The 24,721-nt window shown below is 30.2% G+C and overlaps 1 protein-coding gene across 4 annotated transcripts in view; it reads right to left on the reverse strand.

Annotated features, from left to right (window-relative positions):
* Window positions 1–24,721, reverse strand: part of map7d1b (MAP7 domain containing 1b) — a 53,867-nt gene that overhangs the window by 24,107 nt on the left and 5,039 nt on the right. For 2 of the 4 annotated variants that reach the window (XM_051136542.1, XM_051136540.1), the window contains exons 2-4: window positions 4,765–4,959; window positions 1,023–1,091; window positions 656–676 (exon numbers count right to left, since the gene is read on the reverse strand). In XM_051136542.1, coding sequence (XP_050992499.1) covers window positions 656–676; window positions 1,023–1,091; window positions 4,765–4,959 — 285 coding nt within the window. The remainder of the gene's footprint in view (window positions 1–655; window positions 677–1,022; window positions 1,092–4,764; window positions 4,960–24,721) is intronic. The other 2 variants (XM_051136543.1, XM_051136541.1) reach the window with 1 other exon arrangement.

Raw genomic sequence — 24,721 nt, forward strand, 5'->3', positions numbered from 1 at the left:
TATTCCATTCAAAAGCCTGGAGTCAGTATAATTTTTTGTACGAAAGAAATTATAGAAATTAATACTTCTATTTAGGAAGGATGCTTTAAATTGATCAAAAGTGATAATAAAGACATTTATAATGTTACAAAAGCTTTCTGTTTCAGATAAATGCTGCTCTTCTGAACTTTCTATTCATCAAAGAAAGCTGAAAAAAATTACTCAGCTGTTTTCAACATAATAATAACAAGAAATGTTTTTTTGAGCAGAATATTAGAATGATTTCTGAAGGATCATGTGACTGGAGTAATGATGCTAAAAAATCAGCTTTGAAATCACAGAAATAAATTACATTTTAAAATATATTCAAATAGAAAACGCTATTTTAAATAGTAAAAATATTTCAGAATGTTACTGTTTTTGCTGTGCTTTAGATCACATAAATGCAGGCTTGGTGAGCAGAAGAGACTTCTTTTAAAAAATCTGTTCAAAAACTTTTGACGGATAGTGTATTATATATAACTAATATAAAATAACATTCTTTAATCATAATGATTTATGAAATTGTGGAGAAAGAAATACTAAATCAAACTGGACACAACCAATGGTAAAAAACAAAAGGACTCAAAGATCACAGAACACTTAATCAAATTATTGATCGCGTGACGTATCTTACCTTGCTCCTGGGTTCGCTGTTCTGCAGCGGTAAACACAAATCACAAGCAGATCTGTCAGTCACGTCAGTTTGTACCTTTAAATGATGCTGCTGACTTCACAGAAATGTGTCTCGCTGAACATCGTTAGAAACCAGTTGGCCTTGTATTGGCAGTTAAAGTTTGATTACCTAATTACACATGACAATAGTGTATAATTGGGTTAATTATTATTTGGCCTCACGCTGACTCTGTAGTCCCACTAGCTTTAACTGTATATATATTTTATTCAGTCGCTACTAGATAAATGTTTTGTGTGGCATAAGCATATTATTAGCTCTACAGGGCTGAACATGTCCCGGGACAAAAGCTGTGCTTATGGAGTCTCACCCAAATATTTGGCCCGCTCCTCTCGGCGCTTTTTGGCTTGTTTCTGCCGCTGCTCTGAACTCATCCCATCTGTTGAGGAAGAAGCAGATAATGCTTTAAAATGTGCTTTTCATACCTTTTAAATTACATTCAAATTAACACTGATAAAAGTATTAAATGCAAATAAAATACCAACATTTCAGCAGACAATACCAATACCACTGACATCCCAGTTGATATTTATGGGAAGAACGTCTTTATTTAAAAAGTTAAATATAAATATAAAAATTAACAAAAGCAATGGTATAAAAATAAAATTTTACATAAAGTAAAATACTAATTAAGTAAACAGTGCTCTGCAGCATCAAGAAAAAGAAAAATAGTACATTATATATACACACACACATATATATATATATAACTTTCTGAATGTTTTCTAGGTTTCTAGTGAAAGAACAAAAAATAAATACATTAAAAATAAAATAATAATATTTATTTTAAGAAATTTATATTTATTTAATTATTGCATAAATAAATTACTGCATAAATAATAAAAATAAAAATGATAGACAGACAGACAGTTAGATAGATTAACAATAATTTATTATTAATTAATAATATTTTAATAGAACAAATGACTAGTAATAGAACAAAAAATAAAATTATAAAAGAAATATAATATACTTAAAATGACAATAGTAAATCTAAAAAAATAAAATATAATATTATAATTATATTATAATATCATTTGTATAATAAATAAACTAATATTACTAAATACCTCAATAAAATATAATTAAATAATAAAAATAAAATAATTTAATAGTTTACTACATATTATTATTTTTATTACACATATTAGATATAAATATAAGCAAACCAAAATATTTAGGATAAAAATAAAAAAGATAATAGATAGATAGATAGATAAAAAATAAACTACAAAATAAAATAATATATATTAAAAATAATTTATAAATATGCTAAAATAAATATAATAAAAATATTACAATTATTTCTATATTTTTTGTAACTTTCTGAATGTTTTATAGGTTTCTAGTGATAGAACATAAATTAATAAATGTAAAAATTAAATAATAAGCATTAACAATATTGCATAAATATGATAAAATAGTATAATTATATAATAATATACGTTGTACAATAAATAATATAATATTATTAAATAACTTAATAAAATATAATGATTAAATAATAAAAATGAAAAATAATAAACATTTTCTACATATTATTAATATTATTACAAATGTAAGCAATCAAACCAAAATAAATATCCACTATAAATATCCAAATCCACTATAATTTTATAAATAATACTGTTTTTGTGTCACAGAATGTAGTTTTAAAAGTTTTAAAAGGCGAGAATGTTGTTTAGACTTCAAAAATGCGGTTTGTTAATAAAGATAACAAAAATGCTACAAAAAGTGTAAAGTACGGTGGTTTTAATCTGATGAGAGCTTGTTGACATGGTAGTTAAGATATATGCTGAGTAATTTGTCTCTCAAACTCTTCTCCTCCTTCATTTCTCTTTCCTGACAAATTAGAGGCTTGTAACTGACATTTTCCGTTTTCTTCTGGGCCTCAGGAGTGTATTGATTCAATCAAGATAAGTGTGACTCCAGCTCTTTAACCGCAGAGGTGCTTTAACCCACAACATTAAAGAGAAATGTGGTGAGTCAGGTATTATTCTGATCACACAGTCACATGTAAAGGATGCTCATTCAATTAGGACTCATGCATCAGTGTTTCATCCCTCTGTTCTTCTCGTTAAGCGTGTCCTCCTTGTAATGCAATATACATGCAACGCTTTCCCAGCGAATCGAACTGTTGCCATGGTAACCGGTCTGCCCCGCGCCCACCATCAAAAGGACTCGACTAAGCCTTATACACTCGAGACTGTTCGAGAACACTCAGCAAACCTTCCCCAAACACACACACAACTCAAGGTTTGCCTGCTGCTTTGATGCACGGCCATGCCGGGATTCATGTCTCGCCCTCTTCACAAACAATGCCTTGGCTTGTCGCCACAACCGTCTGATTAGGACAAATTTAGAAAAGGGTCTTTTTAAAGTCAGTCTGATGACACGGATGTTCACAAGCGGTCTACAATGCTGAAGGTGTATGGATTCATCGTATTCTCTTTTTCATCCTTTTACTCTATGGGTTTTGGTGCATTTTTCAAGAATTCTTGTGATAATGTTGAACTTACCAATAATATTGGTAAAAACAGTGACATCCAAAACTGCATTATTAGATTTTCAAGAGAGAATTCACATATTGTAATGGATATTGTAAGTTATTGAATGTGAAAAAGCAAATATATCACTTTAAATGCACTTTTCATTCCTTTTAATATGCATTAAAATTGACATTAAAAATGTCAGCAGTTTAGTAACTGATATACCAATACTAGTGAAATTTGGGAAAACTCACATGTATGAAAAGTAATAAAATAAAACAAATTACTAGTGATATAACAAAATAAACCTTAAAAATACTGTATAAATATGAAAATATAAATGTAAAACAATAAAAATAAATAATAATAATAACAATTGACTACATATTATTATTATTTTTTATTACATATATTAGACATAAATACAAGCAATCAAACCAAAATAAATACAAAAAAATGAAATAAAAGATAGATATATATATATATAGATAGATAGATAGATAGATAGATAAATAAATAAAAAAAAAATTACAAAATAAAATAATATACATTAAAAATAACTTATAAATATGATAAAAATAAATATAATTTGTATAATAATATAATTTGTATAATAATATAATATAATATAATATAATATAATATAATATAATTTTATTGCATATATTAGACATAAATTCAAGCAATCAAACCAAAATAAATACAGTACACAAAAAATAATGATAGACAGATAAATAGATATAGATAATAATAACAATAGTATTTTAATTAATTAGGAACATTAATAATATTTTAATAAACAAATGACTAGTAAAAAACAAAAATACATAAATAAATATATAAAAAATAAATATAATATATTTTAAATGATAAAATATTAAATATAATAAAATATTATGGTTACATAACAATATAACAATATTATTACATAACTTAATATAATATAATAATTAAATTATAAAAATAAAAATTATATATTTTTTACTATATATATTAGATTAAATTATTAAATTATTTACTATATATATTTATATATTAGATATAAACACAAGCAATCAAGCCAAAATAAATACAAAAAAAAAAAAAACAATAAGCCCCAAGAAGCCGTGGTTTACAATGAATTTATAACAGCACGTTGTTAGGCACGACACGAAGTTCACTGTAAACCACAGCTTCACGGGGCTTATTGCTTTTATAAAACTATTACTCCATATACGTAGTTAGGCTTAACAAAATAAAACAGAGCAAATAAAGTGTAATGATATTAATAAAAACATTATTCCTCCGCCAGACAATGTAGGTCCTTAGAAATGGCTGTGAAAAAGTGGTTGCTGAGCAACACACAATAGTAAACAACTGTGTATATTTGTAGAGTAATTTACAACAGCTTCGAATGCGGCTCAACCAATCAGAATCAAGGACCAGAACTATCTGTTTTATAAATAAAAAATAAAAATGATATGCTACGATGGTTTCTAGGTGGCTGAGTGCTCTTTAAACTTTAAAGTATAAATATAGGTCGTAATAAGGTGCTTGCACAAAAAACCTATAGGGTTGTTGTACCTTTTTTTGCCGGTGGGTTGGGACTGGATCCAGGTGTGCTGGGTCTGGGGTCAGATTTTATTGGCTCTGTTTTTGAGGGAGGGTCTGTTATGAAGGAAGAGTCTGTGACCGTTGTGTCGTCAGCTTTTAGGATCTCACTGTCCAATTCATTCTCCTTCTGAAGCGTGTCGCTTGTCCCTGGAGGAGATGTGAGAACTGGAGAAATAGGAGAAACAAAACAGAGAAAGAGAAAAAAGAAAATTAATTTAGACATAAAACAGAATCAGTATTGTATAAAAAACACTATATAAATGACTTTGTAGCCTTGTGATTTTAAGCATCTTTCCCTGGTGACTCTAGCATCAAGGAATCATGTGCATCAACACAGAATCTTCAGGGCTATTAAAATAGACCTGTTATGCCCCTTTTTACAATGTAATATAAGTCTCAGGTGTCCCCAGAATGTGTCTGTGACGTTTCAGCCTAAAATGCCCCACAGATCATTTATTATATAATTTTGAAAATGCCTATTTTGAGTAGCAGAAACACACAGCTTTTGTGCATGTCTCTTTAAATGCAAATGAGCTGCTGCTCCCTGCCCCCTTGTCCAGAATAAGACTGTGCCTTTACAGCTGCTGCCTGTAAAAACACCTGTTTGGTTTTTATTATCATGTCTATCACACTGAAATCATGCGTTTTAAACCATATTAGTCTAAACTTCTGACATAGGGTTTTCTAAACGCGCACGTTCAAAACACACGCACAGAAAGTGGCTGTCACATGGCATGTGAGTACTAAACAAAGTTCTCTTTCACGTATTATTGCGTTTAAACAGTCAAATACACACATGTTTATGCTAAAAATGCACATGAGTTACAAAAACAGTTATGTCTATGAAGGTAAACAGCTGGGAAACAAATTGCATGTTTATATTAGATCTGTGTGGCAGCAGCCAGTGTTGGGGGTAACGCATTACAAGCAACTTGAGTTACGTAATCAGATTACTTTTTTCAAGTACCTAGTAAAGTAACGCATTACTTTTTACATTTACAGTAAAATATCTAAGTTACTTTTTCAAATAAGTAACACCAGTTACTTTTTTTCCCCCATTTATTGACTGACAGGTCTCCTGTCCCCATGTTGAGAAAAATTGGGAATAAGATGTTAAATTCTAGAATAAATGTGAACATAAATTAATAAAAAAAAAAAAAAAAGATTCTGTATTCCTCAAAATAAATAAAAACAGTGAAATGCAACTCAGAATATTATGTAAACCTGCAATAATTAAATGTCTTTGCTGATGACCTTCTATGATCCAATTCAACTATACTAATAAGGAAAAATTACAGATAAACGCTTTAATTTCACTTTTGATATGAAAAGACTTTTACATTGCCAAAAAATAACTTTCTATATTAAAGGAGAAGTCCACTTTCAGAACAACAATTTACAAATAATTTACTCCTTGTCATCCAAGATCTTGTTGTAAACAATCTCAGCCGAAAAAGAAGGGTCTTACGTAGCGTAACGATTGGTTATTTTAATAAAAAGAATACAATTTATATACTTTTTACTGACAAACGCTCGTCTTGTCTTACTCTGCTTGGACTGTTTTTGTTCCTGTTCATGACAGTTAGGGTATGTTGAAAAACTCCCTTCTCATGTTCTCCCTCAACTTCAAAATCGTCCTATATCTGTTTTACCTTTTTTTGTTAAGGGTGTTTGATCTTCCTTGCATGTTCTCTTTGCAAAGACTGGGTCGGTACTTCTGTAGCGACGTAGGATGATTTTGAAATGATTTTTGAAGTTAAGGTAGGAAATACGCTTGGAGTTTTTCGACATACCCTAACTGTCTTGAGCCAGAATACACAGAGTTCAAGGAGAGAAAGGCAAGACGAGCATTTGAGATTAAAAAGTGTTTAAATTGTATTTTTTTAGTGAAAATAACAGATCGTTTCGCTAGATAAGACCCTTCTTCCTCAGCTGGGATCAACCGCATTTGGGATCGTTTGAAGCCGCGTTTAAACAGCATTTTGGAAGTCCAAAATCGGGGCACCATATCAGTCCATTATATGGAGAAAAATGCTGAGACGTTTTCGTCAAAAAACATAATTTCTTTACGACTGAAGAAAGAAAGACATGAACATCTTGGATGACAAGGGGGTGAGTATTATATGTGAATCTTTGTTTTGGAAGTGAACTTCTCCTTTAAAAACAAACAAGCAAGCCCTGCCCAGATTTAAAAAGTAATGCAAAAGTATTGTAATGCATTACTTTTATAAGTAACTTTCCCCAACACTGGCAGCAGCGTAATATACAGTAAATATATGGTACACCTCGTACACCTTTGTCGCTTGCGAAAACAAAATGTAGGCGACATGGGTGGAAACGTGCAGATTAATGGGTGGTAATATTATAATAAGATCCCATTTTTATGTCACGGAAGTGAGCGAAATCTGAACAGCTCGATTTTCACATGTTTGCAGAGAAAGGCTTACCAAAACAAAGGCACTGAGTTGTGTTTTTTCACATTTTCTGGGTTGGTAGATGCACTGCGGACCTGATTATCGCAGTTAATCATGGTAAAAGTCAGATTTTCATGATATGTCACCTTTAATACAGTAATCTGTATGCTCCAGCATGCAGTATCAGATTTTCACCTAGATTCACCCTCTAACCAAGCACTTCAACCCATTAGCAGGGCATTAGCATCCTGTTCACACTTTACTCACATATAAAATACATTAAAGACAACATGTGATCTCCCTCCTGCAGGATTTCCACAGCAGAGAATCATTAGACTCTTGTGTGTTTCTTTTCTCTGAAAGGCCCGAAGAAATAGTTAAGCACTATGTGATAACGTTGACTGTACTTTTCCTAGGTCTTGCTTTTCCAGCTTAGCGCTTTCATTAGTTTAATGCAAGTCTTAAACCCTCCCCCATCCTTAACATAATGGATTTAGTGGCTTCTGAAGGATTACCCGAACGCTATGCTGTAGAAATCCATGACTGCAGCCCTTCAGATGAGTTTGGATAATGATTATGGCATGGATCTAATTAGATAACAGGATCAGTAGTGACCGCTCATTTAACAGCTGACTAAATATGTTTATTCTCTTCACACCGGTTGCCGAAAACAGCTTCAGATGTGTCGAAGGTCCGCTGGAGCAGCGAGACCCTCTAGAGAGGCAAAATGAAGGGCAATTAAAGGGCCGGTGGTTTCGAGCCAACTGCTTCAGCTCAGCTTCAAACAGACGTGTTGGACCAAGAGAGCTGAAAATTGGCAAAAAGTCATTTTCAGCTAACAAACACAGCTAGACACTATATGTTGAAACCATTTGCAAAAGTATCAAATGCTACTGTATCACAAATAAATGATCAATGTCAATTATCTATATAGCGACACAGCTGCACTGAGTCAGCAGCACTTACACCAAGCTTTAGAGTTCATAGTATTTTATTTATTTTTTCCCCTGAATATTGATATTTTCTGATTTTCCCTCTATTGAAAAAGCAAACATTTTTACACATTTAAATATTTTATAAAACTTGTGATATAAAACAATTGTCTAATAAATAAATATAGTCAATTCCAACTTTCAAAAAATATATGTATCTGTGTTATTATTATACTGTGTTAGTATCACAGTATCACTGTTAGATAATGATAATATAGTTGTTATAATGAATAATAAATGTATTATTATTATTTGGCCAAAAAACTGTAATTGCATTTAAGTATGAGTGTACAAAGATAATAATAATAATAATAATAATAATAATAATAATAATAATGATAATAATAATACAAGTTTATAATAAATGATAATGATAATACATCTGTATTTATTTTAATCTTTTTAAAAAATATTATAATATTAAATAATTAGGTTAAAAACTGTAATAATAATAATAATAATAATTTTCAATAAATAATACATGTAATAATATGTATTATATTTTGGAATTATTATTATTAGTATTAAACAACTTTGCCAGATAACTGTGATTTTAATGACAATAATAATAATAAAAAATAATAATACTTGTTACAACACATAATAAATATTTATTTATTATTATTATTATTATTATTATTATTATTATTATATTTTTGAAATACATAGTAGTAAATTTTATTAATTAATTAAATAATTTGGTCAATAAATGTCTGTTATATGACTGCTTAAAAACTGGCAGCTGACCTTGCGTCAATCATAACTATTGTGAAACACCAAGTTTAAAGCTTTTATCAAAACTTCAATGCTGAACAGCTGACCTCTGACCTCACGGGGTAAATGTGAGGTCAGCGTGGGTCTAAACATCCTGTTTTGATTAGAGGGCATGTCTGTGTTTCTCCAGTTGTTTCTGAGGTTGGTGAAGTTTCTGTCTTTGAATGTGCAGCTGTCGTCTTCTTAGCGCCGACCTCATGACAGGAAGACAAAGAGCTTGACTGCCTACAAACACCACTGCTGTTTAGAAGTGGAAAGATACAATCACTACTGCAACTGTAAATAACTCAGAGTAAAACATATGGCAGAAAATAAAGTGCACTGTTAGCAATTCAGCCACACATCAAAGTCCAACGATAAGTCACAGCTTCCCCTCTGCACTCTTTTTAGAGGGAGTCAAGTTCCCATGTTCGGTCTGTAAAGGTTAGCAGCGGGCCAATGTCTTACCGCTGAGAGCAACGGGACAAACTGTCTGCGTTAACAAAGAAATGCCATCTGTCCTGGGAACAGAAGACACAGAAGTGTGCTATTTTTCTTCTGCTTTGAAACAGATAGGCTCACACTAATCAGATGCTAAAGTACTCTCATTTGGAGATGGAATTAATTAGTACTTCACAGACGCAATTAGGCTGGTACATAAAGCATGTTAGATTGAGATACCACAAGCAGACACTGATTTGTTATCAGAACAATACAGCAAAGACTTAACGTATCAGGAAATCTTTTTGGCCGCCGAAGTCAAAAGTTCAAATGCAAATCTTTTATTTCAAAACAAGCGCAAACTCTGTAGTTATGATTTCCAGTGATGTGTAAACTGCATTTAGACCTGCTGGACTTCTACAGAATTACTGCAATTATGTCTTATATGTTTGTAAAATACAAGTGGGTCACAGGGGGGACTTGAGGTTATTTTGTCTTTAGTTAAGGCTGCAAGAGTAAATAAATAATAAAACCTGGTTCCCTGTGGTTTACTGCCAAAATAAAAACTCAATAGTTTAATGCTCGAAAAAAAAAAAAAAGCTAAAAATATTAGTATTGTAATTTTAAAATTGTACTGTAAAATAACATATGATTATATTATTTTAAATAAAATGTTTTATTTTACATTTAAATATTACAAAATTATTTTATTACTACTAATAATTCCAAAATAACAACAACAATATTAATAATAATAATAATAATAATAATAATACATTTTTATAATTATGTATTATTTATAATAATAATGTATTATTATTATTTATTAATTTGCTAAAAAATCACATTACTGTAATTACATTTAAGTATGATTATAATAATAATAATAATAATAAATTTGTTATAATAAAGGTATTATTATTAGTAGTAATAGTATTAGTATTAAATTAGTATTAGTAGTATTATTAATATTAAAAACTGTTGTTACATTTAAGTATGACTATATAATAATAATAATAATAATAATAATAGTTACAAAAATTACAAAATGTGTTATTATTATTATCATCATCATTATTATTATTATTATATTTTGGAATTATTGTTAAATAATTCGGCATTAAATAATCCGGTCAAAAATGCTGATTATTTATTAAGTATATTAAGTATGACTATATAATAATAATAATAATAATAATAATAACTGTTACAATAAATAATGTATTATTATTATTATTATTATTATTATTATTATTTTTTGGAATTATTATTAGTATTAAATAATTTGGTAAAAAAAAAACGTGATGAATAAAAAAATATATATTAAATATTATTTAATAATATTAAATATGAATAATTAATAAACATTACCTTAATACGTTAAAATTATTATTATTATTTATTTGGTAACAATAATATTTTATTAATTAATAATAATAATAAATTTGTTATCATAAATAACTAATGTATTATTATTATTATTATTATTATTATTATTATTATGGAATTATTATTAGTATTAAATCAAAAATCGTTACATTTAAGTATGACTACATAATAAAATAATAATAATAATAATAATAATTATTATTATTATTACTATTACTATATATTTTGGAATTCTAAGTATTAAATAATTTGGTTAAAAAATGTGATTAATATTATTTAATAATAATTATATGTAATAATATTAAATATTAATAAATTAATAATAATAATAATAATAATAATAATAATAATGATCGCTACAATAAATAATAAATGTATTATTAATTAAATATAATCACAGTTTTCTGGACCAAATTTTTTGAGCCATACAAATAAGCACAGCAAAACTGGAGCTTTTTTTATTAGAAAAATCACATTTAATTTTCTATCCTTTTGTTTGATCTTTTGTTTGGCTTAGTAACTTTAGAAGAAAAAAAATATTCACATGGACAATTCTTCTACTATGTGTGAAGCATTTTTGAGTGAATCAGAATATGTAGAGGGAAATCATTTTCAGAGAGGTTTGATTGTGAGGTATAATATTATGTAAAGAAGAATTGATTAAAGATTGTTGAATTATTGAAAATAAATTAATGCACCACCTGAGGTGATAATGCCAGTTGCACAGTGCTGCCGTATGATTAATTATACTAATTATAATGGTTGACACTGTCTTTAATTACCCATCAGCATGGCAACAGGAACAAATACAAAACCTCCCAAGATGCACTAAAGGAAAATGTTGAAAAAGAGGTCAATACCAAAGATCTGTGAGCTTGAAAGAGGAAGAAAAACACTGCATGTGATCCAGGGATGAGGCAATGTTTGGGCAGTGGGACAAAGAGATAAAAACAGCAGCAGAACCCGAGACTAAAGCATAAAAAGGGTTTAGGACGTGTCCGGGCAGATCATCTGAGACGCAGCAAGGGAAAACCTCACTACAGAGACGAGAGGTCTGGCATTTTGGGGTAAAAAAAAAAAGGAAGATCTTCCTGACAGTCTTTGTGCTGAAAGGCAGTCCTGTCGCCTCAGCAGAGGGCATCTGACCGCAATCAGCTAACATGCACACACCTGTGTTTGGGTATAAAAGTTCACGTGACGGGCTCCTCACCACAGACACAGATCTGTCGGTCCATTGCAGCCAGATCGAGTTTCACCTCTAGCTTACAGTAAAAATAGACCCCACAATCCCTCATCAGCCATAAAAGGAGACGAAAAAAAATATACTAGACAAGAAATCCAATGAGAGAAATAGATCTTTACATTTTCTGCAAGCAAAATTCACCAGTATGTTAGGGTGTTGAGGGTGGTTGCCAAGATGTTGCTATGCAAAAATAAAAACTATTGAAAAAAAAATTTGTGAAATGAAGTTGAAAGTAAATAAAATACAAATATGAAAAACTTAAAATTAAATGTTGTCTTGACAAGTAACTGAAGCTTTAAGTTGAAGCAGTAAAATTACTACTAAATAAATTTAAACTAAAACTGAAAAATAAATAATTAATTAAAAAATGTAGCAATATTTAAAAAAAAATTAACTAAATTAACTAAAATTAAACTTTAAAAAAAAATTAAATAAAGGGTATGAACAAACAAGCAAATAAATAATAGTACTGTAATTTTAAAGTTGTACTGTAAAAAAAAAAAAAAAATCATTATATTATTTTTAAATACAATTTTTTACATTTAAATATTACAATTTCTCTATATTTTTTATTTAGTACTAATAATAATTCAAAAACAACAACAACAATAATAATACATTTGTTATAATAAACAATAAATGTATTATTATTATTGAATTATTATTATTAGTATTAAATAATTTGTTGTTAAATTTAAGTATGATTATATAATAATACTAATACTAATAATATTTGTTACAATAAATAATACATTTTATTACACAATATTATTATTACTATTATTATTATTTTGGAATTATTATTATTAGTATTAAATAAAACAATTAATTAAAAAATATTATATTTAAGTGTGACTATATAATAATAATAATAATAATAATAATAATAATGTTAAATAACATTGTTTACAGTTGTAAACAATAGTTTAAAAATATAAATTATGAAAATATTAAAAAGTAATATAACATATTATATTAAATATAATATAAATATTTAGTTCTAATTTTTTATTATTTTTTAACTCTTACTATTTAGGTTTAATTTGATTTTTATATTAGTTTTAGTTCTTTTTTTATTTCCATAAAGTATTTTTTGTCACTCCATTTCAATTTATTGTATTTATTTGAAAGAAAACATGTACATTGTTATTGAGTTTATCATAAAATATTTAGATTTTATTTAAACTATTTCAATCAACAAAAATGTGTTTAATAGTTTTAATTAATGATAGAAAAATAAATACAGACAGAAATTACATTACATTGCTATAAATTTCATAACTTAAGATTCATTCTTAAATCTATGAAAAATGTTTGAGTTTACATTGAAAACAAACACAAAGTGGAGATACTTCTATTTGCTCTCTATGTTATCACACTAATCTACATGAAAGAACTAGCATACTAAAAAAATCCTATTTGTGTTTATTCCCTTGAAAACCCTAATGTGATGTAAATATCCAGCTGTAAATACACCCTGTTCTGTGTTTTTTGCATTAGCATATGTGCTCGCTGAAGGGATTTACAGACACAATAGTGTGAAGTGGGTCAGTGGCACGTCCATAACAGGTCCGTGTGTGTCGGCAACGGAGGGAAGAGCACAAGGCTCAGTGGATCTGGGTCAGTCAGACCTCAGGCATGTGCGGCATGCGTCTCTACTGTCTGTGTGGATGGCAACAGAACACAACATGGCACAGGGCGCCTGAGATCTGCACACACAGGCACATGACCGTCAGAGAAGAGCAGCCGAGCTAAACAAGGACACTGAGAGCCTCGCAGAGTGGATATTTCCAACAGTTTACACTTGAAAATGCCACAAATACCTATTGCTAATAATTTAATTGTAAGTGTCCTGCAGGCAGTAAACTTCATATTCCTTAATCATTTCACATGGGTCATTTACAGAAACTGTGTAATTTGTGGACTTATTGCGTTCCAATGACTTACTGCTGCTATAATTAACAAGATGCTGCACTTAGTCACATTTAACATTTGATGATGTTTAGTAAATAATGCAAAAAACAAACAAACAAACAATTTATTTAGCTTTTTATCTGAACATCATTTGCATCTACTGTAACACATTAATTTTATTGAAATGAACATTCAAATTCTTAATTGAAAATAATAATAATAATAATAATAATAATAATGTCACAATGAATAATTAATGTATTATTGTTATTATTATTATTAAATTAATATTTATATTTATTGTTATTATTATTATTATTATTTTGAAATTATTATTAGTATTATTAGTATTTATTTGGTAAAAAACGACCTTGTCTTTACAGTTATGTATGTCTATATAATAATAATAATTAATAATAAAGTAGTAGTTGTTTACAGTTGTAGACAGAAGGATAAAAATGTAAATGATTGAAATAATTTAAAAGTAATATAAAATATTATGTTAAATATAATATAAATATTTTAGTTCTTTTTTAAACAATTTTGATATGTGCTATTATTGATTTTTTTTTTTTCAAATGTAATTTTTATTTCAGTTTTTTATTTCCATAAAGTATTTTTTTGTGATTCAGTTTTAATTTATCACATTTATTGGAAAAGGCAACATGTAAATTTTTACTGAGTTTATTTATTTTTTTTATTTTACCGTAACACATCAACTAATTTTATTGAAATCAACATTCAAATTCTTCATTGAAAATAAAGGCTTGACCTTTCTGATCATATTTAGGGCAGTTACATAATTATAAATCTTTACCGACTAGTTCAAACATGCTTTAAACGCTTGAACCTCCATAGAGTTTAATCCAACTTTGGATTAAAAAAAAAAAAATAATAATAATAATAAAAAAAACTATTGATTAGCTTTATAGATTTTTTTCTTGGCATAAAGAACAAACAGAATTGACTGTAATGTGATCATTTTTGCTAAGGATATTATTGTATAGAATTGAAGTAAGAGTAAAGACATTTATAATGTTACAAAAAATTCCAACTTCGTATTTATAAAAAAAAAAAAATAAATCCTGAAGATGTATTGCTGTTCTGTTTCCACACAAATAATGTTTTCAACATTTTTAATAAGATTTTTTTTGAGCAGCAAATCAACATATTAGAATGATTTCTGAAGGATCATGTGACGACTAGAATCATGATGAATAATGTATGATGTAATAATGATGAAAATTCAGCTTTGCATTACAGAAATAAGTTGCATTTTAAAATATATTAAAGCAGAAAAGAGTTATTTTAAATGGTAATAATATTTTACAATATTACTGTTTTCACTGTTAAATAAATCAAATAAATACAGCTTTGATGAGTGCAAGAGACTTAAGAGAAAAAAACAATAAAAACATCTTACAAACCCCAAAATTTTGAGCTGTTTAAACTACAACAAACCATGAAGTGATAGTACCAGAATTTACTTAATTACTGTATCTATTTAAATTATAAGCTTGAATAATGAAATACAGTACTATAAAAATAGTGGTCAATGTTGATGATTAGTTTAAGAATAACCTTGCTGAAAATTACAGCAACAAGTAGCACCGCTTCCAGTGAATGACGCAGTTATACATCTGATAGAGTTGGAATAAACAGCAGAAACTGTGTATATCTGATGTTTTAAACAAAGCTGGAACACTGTAAGCTATTCTTGCCTGTCTAAAGATCTCAGTGTTTCAGTAGCCCTGATAAAAAACAGCCTGTCTACTTTCAAATAAAAATCTCTGCAGTAAATCACTGCTACCTAAACCATAACACCTGTTTCTACATGTCTAATGCAGAACATCTGTATTATTCTTGAGCCTTTGTCATGTGACGAGACTAAACATTAAAGGAGAAGTCCACTTCCAAAACAAAGATTCACATATAATTTACTCACTCCCTTGTCATCCAAGATGTTCATGTCTTCAGTTGTAAAGAAATTATATTTTTTGAGGAAAACATTTCAGGGTTTTTCCCCATATAATGGAGTGCTATGGTGCCCCGATTTTGAACTTCCAAAATGCAGTTTAAATGCGGCTTCAAACGATCCCAACCGAGAAAGAAGGGTCTTATCTAGCGAAACGATCAGTTATTTTTTATTAAATAAATAATTAAAAATCCGGATATGCTTTCTTCAAAAAACATAATTTCTTTACGACTGAAGACAGAAAGACATGAACATCTTGGATGACAAGGGGGTGAGTAAATTATTTGTACATTGTTGTTCTGGAAGTGGACTTCTCCTTTAAATAAAATACTTAATTTGATCTCAAACGCTCGTCTTGTCTTTCTCTCTCTGAACTCTGTGTGTTCTGGCTCAAGACAGTTAGGGTATGTCAAAAAACTCCAATTGTAACGGTTCAAAAATCATTTTAAAATCATTCTACATCGCTGCAGAAGTTCCGACCCTGTCTTTGCAAAGTGAACATGCAAAGAAGATCAAACACCTTCATGTGAAAGGTAAAACAGCGATATAGGAAGATTTTGAAGTTGAGGGAGAACACGAGATGGGAGATTTTCGACATACCCTAACTGTCATGAACTGGAAAACAGTCCAGGATGAGTAAGACAAGACGAGCCTTTGGCATTAAAAAGTATATAAGTTGTATTATTTTTATTAAAAAAATAACCGATCGTTACACTAGATAAGACCCTTCTTTCTCGGCTGGGATCATTTACAACCACATTTTGGATTGTTTGAAGTTGCATTTAAACTGCATTTTGGAAGTTCAAAATCGGGGCACCACTGAAGTCCATTATATGGAGAAAAATGCAGAAATGTTTTCCACAAAAAACATAATTTCTTTATGACAGAAGAAAGAAAGACATGAACATCGTGGATGACAAGGGGGTGAATAAATTATTTGTAAATTGTTGTTCTGGAAGTGGAGCTCTCCTTTAACAATCTTTAAAATATCTTCAAAATCAAATTGAGTACATTCACAACACTAGGACACTGAACAGCAACAGAATTGCCTCTTGGGGTTCTTCTAAAGTATCCAATGGAGTAGCAACAATCTGCCTTGCGGATCAAAATGCTGGATAAACTGGGTTACCCACAACTGCATTAACACAAACAGTATGCCAGAGGAGTGCTGGAAACGTCCAAACACCATTAATATTTTAACAACCGTCTACATCTCTCCCACTCGATGAAGTCAGACATTTGCACAAGGGTCAGAAACAGCTCATATCTTGATTTACGGCTGTGAGATAATAGGATAAGACTGACTTCACGGCTTAAAGCTGTTCTTCATACTAGACAGCTCATAGCACAAAAATGAGTACCAGTCTAACAACCACACAGCCTGAATGGCTGTCCTGATTACAGACACAACAAACACAACAGCAATCGTTTCACACCACAGCACTGCCTGTAAGCGATATAATGAATTATGTGGTAACTGGTCTCCTACTGAGACACTTCATGTTCGTTTGGTGTATGATTATCGAAATTGATCATTTAGCATCAGTAAACACTTCAGCTCATTTAGGCAAAATCAGACAATATATTTTATAGGATACATGTCAGAACATGCAAACAAATGTAACAGTTTGTGTTTTTCACAGTGTTTTTTAGCAAACATCCAAAGCCTCAGATGAGTAAAAACGAGATAAGCCGCATTAAGGGATTTTATCAATCTACATTAAAGTTGCCCTTTAAATGTAGGTTTAATGGAAAGAGCATCCAAATGTACATATGCATGCTTAAACCGTGAGTGTGTGTGTTTATCAGTGTGGACGTGAAGGATGTCCGCACGGTGACTTTGTTTACATGTGCGCTGACCTACATTTATCTGTCCGCATGTTTTGGCAGCTGCCTTCAGCAGCATAGCTATGAAATGTCAGCTGGAAATCAAATGAAATGTTTATATTTTCTTATAGCTTATGTATTTGGCAGATGCTTTTATTCAAAGTGACTTACATTATTTTTGATAGTGCCATGCTCCACTGTATGAGCTACAAGAAGGCTATGTGCATGATTAATATACATAATGCAACACAAAACTAAAGGTGGACAACAAAGTATGGGCTCTGTCAGAATGTGAGTCCAAACAGCTGATAATAACATCACAATAATCTGTATGTAATCCACACGATTTATATCTTGTGAGGTGAAACGCTGTAATAAACATACATATCTCTAAGGCATTTATCTAAGTCTTCTATTCACAATATTGCTTTCTCCAGTGAAAAAGTAGTCTCGTCTGAATCAGGAGAGAAATATGCACATATCAAGGACTGTTTATGAGCAAAATCACGCCAAAAGAAGACTATACAATTATACTGGTGGATTTTCGATGTGACAGGACAACAGAGAATAGACTTTTTTAATGGAGGACGCATTATAATGGATTATTGACTTGTATTTTTAAGTTTAAAGTTAAAATGTCTTAATGATAGATTTGTTTCTTACAAATATACAGCTTTTTGCTTCACAAGATGTTAACTGATTGATTAAAGTCATGTGGGTTCCTTGTTGATTATTGTGATGTTTTAATCAGATGTTTTGACTCTCATTCTGACGGCACCCATTCACTGCAGATGATGCATTAGCGAGCAAGTGATGTAATGCTAAATTTCTCCAAAAGAAAGTTGAAGAAACAAACTCATCTACATCTTGGATGGACTAAAGCTGAGTAGATTTAGAATAGTTCAATATATATATATATATATATATATAGGGTTAAATTATTTATCCTATATGATGTTAGATTTGACCCTATATGTTACTGTTCCCTAAATTTATCTCAGACAAAAAATGTCAAATAAACCCCAAAAAATGTCAAAACGCATGACAGGAGTGCAGCAGCAGGTATCTAGGTTTGTCTGCGTCACTTCTAGCTGTCTCTGTGTGCACTGAAGCAGAAGAGGACTGATATAAATATGTAAAACAGAGCAAACTGATGCTGCCTGCCATTAGAGCTGATCCTGCAAAAGTATTAAGGGTGAAGCTCTCTGACACTGCAGTATAAAATGGCTGTCAAAAGTCTTAAAGGTGACCTATTATGCCCCTTTTTACTTATTTTAAAATAAGTCTCTGGTATCCCCAGAGTGTGTATGTGTTTTAGCTCAAAGTTAGTTAAGATTTAGTTCATTTTTATAGCCTGTTAAAATTGTCACTTTTAGGGTATGAGCCAAAACGTGACGTTTTTGTGTTTGTTCCTTTAAATGCAAATGAGCTGGTGCTCCTCGGCCCCCTTATTAGAAGAGAGCGGAGCTTAAAGAGACAGCAAAAACAAAACAGGACAATCTCACACTGAAAATGACAGAAACTCTCGGTAGCAGTGTTTAGACTTATATATTCCAACCGTAATCAGTTTAAAGTCAGTGAATCTGTTAGTATCATGCATAATAAATGCATGTTTATGAATTACACAAACAAGTCCCACTTGTGATTATGAGCTTGACAAATTCAAGTGGTCAACTTCACATTGCTTTCATATGCAATTTTTAACTACCACGTTACTATTTATGATCATTCTGGTAGCACGTTTCAGAAAGGTAAAAAGTTTACATTCCCTTTGCAGAATCTGCAACATGTTAAAGGAGAAGTCCACTTCCAAAACAAAGATTCACATATAATGTACTCACTCCCTTGTCATCCAAGATGTTCATATCTTTCTTTTTTCATTCGTAAAGAAATTATGTTTTTTGAGGAAAACATTTCAGGATCTTTCTTCATATAATGGACTGATATGGTGCCCTGATTTTGAACTTCCAAAATGCAGTCAAACGATCCCAAATGCGGTTGTAAATGATCCCAGCTGAGAAAGAAGGGTCTTATCTAGTGTAACGATCGGTTATTTTCATAAAAATAATACAATTTCTATACTTTTTAATCTGAAATGCTCGTTTTACTCTGCCTGGACAGTTTTTGTTCCGGTTCATGACAGTTAGGGTATGTCGAATAACTCCCATCTCATGTTCTCCCTCAACTTCAAAATTGTCCTATATCGCTGTTTTTCCTTTTTTGTTAAGGGTTTGATCTTTTTTGCATGTTCACTTTGCAAAGACTGGGTCTGTACTTCTGCAGTGATGTAGGATGATTTTGAAATGATTTTCGAAGTTGAGGGAGAAAATACGATTGGAGTTTTTCGACATACACTAACTGTCTTCAGTCAGAATACACAGAGTTCAGAGAGAGAAAGACGAAGATGTTTGAGATTAAAAAGTACTTAAATTGTATTTGGGATAATTTGATGCCACATTTAAACTGCATTTTGGAAGTTCAAAATCAGGGCACCATATCAGTCCATTATATGAAGAAAGATCCTGAAATGTTTTCCTCAAAAAACATTTTTTTTTTTTACGACTAAAGAAATAAAGACATGAACATCTTGGATGACAAGGGGGTGAGTACATTATATGTGAATCTTTGTTTTGGAAGTGGACTTCTCCTTTAATTATTTTACCAAAATAAGAGGGATCATACCAAATGTGTGTTATTTTTTTGTTTAGTACTAACCTAAAGCAATAAAATATTTCACATAAAAGACGTTTACATATAGTCCACAACAGAAAATGACAGTTAAAATTATAAAAATGACACAGAAGTTTACATATGCTAGATTCTAAATACTGTGTTGTTTCCTGAATGATCCACAGCTGTGTTTTTTTTTCTCTTGTTTGGTGATAGTTGTTCATGAGTCCCTTGTTTGTCCTGAACAGTTAAACTGCCTGCTGTTCTTCGGAAAAATCCTTCAGGACCAACAAATTCTTCGGTTTCTCAGCATTTCTGTGTTTTCTAACTCTTTTCAACAATGTATGATTTTAAGAACCATCTTTTCACACTGAGGACAACTGAGGGACTCAACTATTGCAACTATTACAGAAGGTTCAAACACTCACTGATGCTTCAGAAGGAAAAAAACATGCATTAGAGCCAGGGGGTGAAAACTTTTAAACAGAATGAAGATGTGTACATTTTTTTCTTATTTTGCCTAAATATCATATTTTTCATGTAGTACTGCCCTTCAGAAACTACAGAAGATACTTACATGTTTCCCAAAAGACAAAATAAGTTAAATTTACCCTGATCTTCAAATTAAAAAAGTTTTCACCCCTGGCTCTTAATGCATCGTTTTTTCCCTCTGAAGCATCAGTGAGTGTTTCATCCTTCTGTAATAGTTTCATATGAGTCCCTCAGTTGTCCTCAGTATGAAAAGATGGATCTCAAAATCATACAGTCATTGTTGGAAAGGGTTCAAATACACAAAAATGCTGAAAAACCAACAGCGGGCAGTTTAACCGTTCAGGACAAACAAGCGACTTATGAACAACTATCACTAAAAACATAGTTGTGGATCATTCAGGTAACAACACAGTACTGTTCAAACACCTTATAAAAGTGATTTTTGCTTAATAGGTCCCCTTTAACATGAGTAAAATGAATGATACACCTTATCATCTTGAGCAAACTGCTTCAGAAACATCAAATTACTTTAGACGCACCCTGCAATAAGCTGCTTTTAGAGTAACGTACCTGTCAAATAAAAAGTAATTGTTTAAATGCAGCCAAACAGAGAGAAAAGGTGCATGTTTAGGAGGATTTCCCTGCACACTCCTTCCATTAGGAGTCAATTGATACTGAGGTCACTTTATGAAGGACAGACAACCCACGTCCTTGACTAAGCCAAGATGAAAGCGGAAATGACACCACCTATCCAAGTCACCATGACTCGATATTTAAAACATATAAACCGATGACCAGGCAGCGTTCTGTGAAGAGCATCTAACATTACTCTCATCATATGACTGCGTCTATAAATACCGTCAGGTCTGTTCAGGCATACTTGGGGGAAAGTGTTAATGTGGCTTGCTACAGCGACAGAAGATTCATTTTGAAGGTCAACAGAAGCAGATGTGAGAACATCAGGGAAAGCATCCAAGAAAATGTGAGTCATGTGACTCATTCCCAGCAGGAAACGCCTTCTGTCGCATGCTGCGAACTCTCTCTTTCTGCACTGTGTCCTAATAGATGTTTCTCTTAGCAATTGCACGGCATCTGTTTTAGATTATATTACGTCTGCTGAAACAGTCTAAGGTGGGGCAATGCTGCTTCTAGATCAGTGTTATAGGGCAGTAATGTCGAGCGAAGGGGTACAAGCCTGCCTGCGCAGCTGTGGTGCTAATATTAGCAGGCCGGTCCTGTGACCACACTGGAGCGGGACAGGCGACGGACGGGTGTGTGAACACACACACAAGCACATGCTAACGACTGTTTTCTCTTTCTGACACACACGTCTCTCGTCAAAGCCACAGTGACGGCTACAGCTGCTGGGGAACCAATTGAGACTTCATATATGCACCACACAAAGTTCATACTAACAGCCTTAACATACACTAAACAGCATATGACAACTAACACATGTGTTCAACATATACAAACCAGGGTCAGAAATAAAGAGAAGTAAATACATTTGAATGGGGTATTTTTTTTTACCTTGGTAAAAACGGCCACTCAATTACACAATTATGCAATTATGGCTGTTACTATACAACATCAACATCACAATGCAAAAGCAGCTGTAAAAACAGATTAGATAAGGTTAGACCTACAGATTTACATCATAAATAATAATATTATTATATTATTAAATTAATAATACAATTATAAGATATTATTAAAAATTAAATATCACAAATTAGTAAATAAAACAAACTCACTACTAGAATTCACTACAACTCATTCAGTATCTTATTTCGAAGTCCTGGTTAATTTTTCACCCTGATACAAAAATCCATAGAAAGATTTAAACAAAACTACAAAATACTGTACAAAATGTTTTTTTTTAATCTCTACATTTGAAATAAATATTTTATAAAAGCACTACGTCATTCAAAGATGTGGAATAGATAATTCTTAGTTATTAATAGATAATACTACTACTAAAAAGTATTTCAAATGAAAACAATATAATTAATAATTAAGTTTTTACTATGTGTACTATGGTTAAAAATAATAATTATTAATAAAAAAAAAATTTTAAATGAAAACAGCAAAATGTATAAATAATTTATTATTTGTACTATTAATAATAATAATAATAATAATACATTTAAAAGAAAACAATATAATTAATAATTAATTATGTGTACTATGATTAAAAATAATTATTAATGATAACAATTTTAAATAAAATCTATACAATATAATCTATAATAAATAATTTAGTACATGTACTATGATTACTACTACTACAACTAATAATATTAAATGAAAACAATATAATTAATAATTGATTATGATTGACTATGATTATGACTGATCATTGACTGATTAAAAATAATTATTAATAAAAATAATAATTTTAAAAGAAAATAATACAATTAATAATGTATTATTTGTACTATGATTAATAATAATAATAATAATAATAATAATAATTAAATGAAAACAATATAATCAATAATTGATTATGTGTACTATGGTTAATAACAACTAATAATAATAATAATTATAAATGAAAAGAATACAATCAAAGCATAATTTATTATTTGTCTATAATTAATAATCATAATAATAATAATAATAATAATAATAAAGTTAAATGAAAATAATACAATTAATAAATATATATATTATTTGTACTATAAGTAATAATAATAATAATAATAATTTTAAATTAAAAGAATACAATTAATAATTAATTAAATTAATAATTAATTAATTTGTACTATGGTTAATAATAATAATAATAATAATAATAATAATAATAATAATAATAATAATAATAATAATAATAGTTTATACAAAGTACTTTCTTTTAGGCATTGTGTGCTATGAACGAAACTTTGTTACTTGGTAAAATCACTTTTAACCTTATTGTTTCTTTATAGTAAAATACTGTAGGACACAATATTAAAAATAAAAAGATAAATATTTTAATATTGTGTCCAAAATTCTTTTTGTCTGAAAAATATTACAGATATATGGAGAACTTATTATTAACAGAACACATCTTTTTTTATCCCACAAGTATAGTCCAAGCACACTGGAGCCTCACTAACCACATTTTGCTGATTCAACATACTTCGTAAGACCACCAACCCTGTAGACAAGGAGTGAAAAAATAAACAGAGCCCACAGACCATTGGAGTAAACTCTAATAGTTTACTTTTCTTCTCTTTTATAAATAAGAAACTCCAAGGAAAGCTTAAAAAGGTTCATAATAGCAAGACCTTTAAATGCTTCTGAACTTCTGTAAAGGTTTTAGGAGATTGTCTAATGTGCTTACAGGAACTACTTAAGTCTGAAAACCTCTTTTGGTCTGTGGAAAGGATACAAGAAATCACACAGATTAAACTATAAACTAAAAGTGCTGAGAATGCCACAGGTTTGAATATAATAGAAACAAGACCCTGGGCATTTAACGTTGTGTCTAATTAGAGAAAAATTAGCTGCATTTCTGCATAAATTAGCATATTTAATTACACCTAACAAGCATCCTCTCAGTCTCAGCACACCAACAATGAGATGCATAATTCAGAAATTATTCAAGGTCTGACCACATTTTCAGATCTGTATGTTGGTAAACACATATTCATTCAGCTTAATTTAAAATTATCTGTCCTTGAGGGGATCCTGTTTTTTCATGTCTAACTCCAAAGGAATTCACACGCCCTGCTTACGTAAGACGGAGACAGATTTCCACTGTTTTCCTGCCGCCATTGTGCAACAGTGAAGACGTGATCTAATCACACAAATTCTCACTTTGTTTACATTTCAG

Source organism: Labeo rohita, chromosome 19 (assembly GCF_022985175.1).
Source record: "Labeo rohita strain BAU-BD-2019 chromosome 19, IGBB_LRoh.1.0, whole genome shotgun sequence".
Classification (NCBI taxonomy): domain Eukaryota; kingdom Metazoa; phylum Chordata; class Actinopteri; order Cypriniformes; family Cyprinidae; genus Labeo; species Labeo rohita.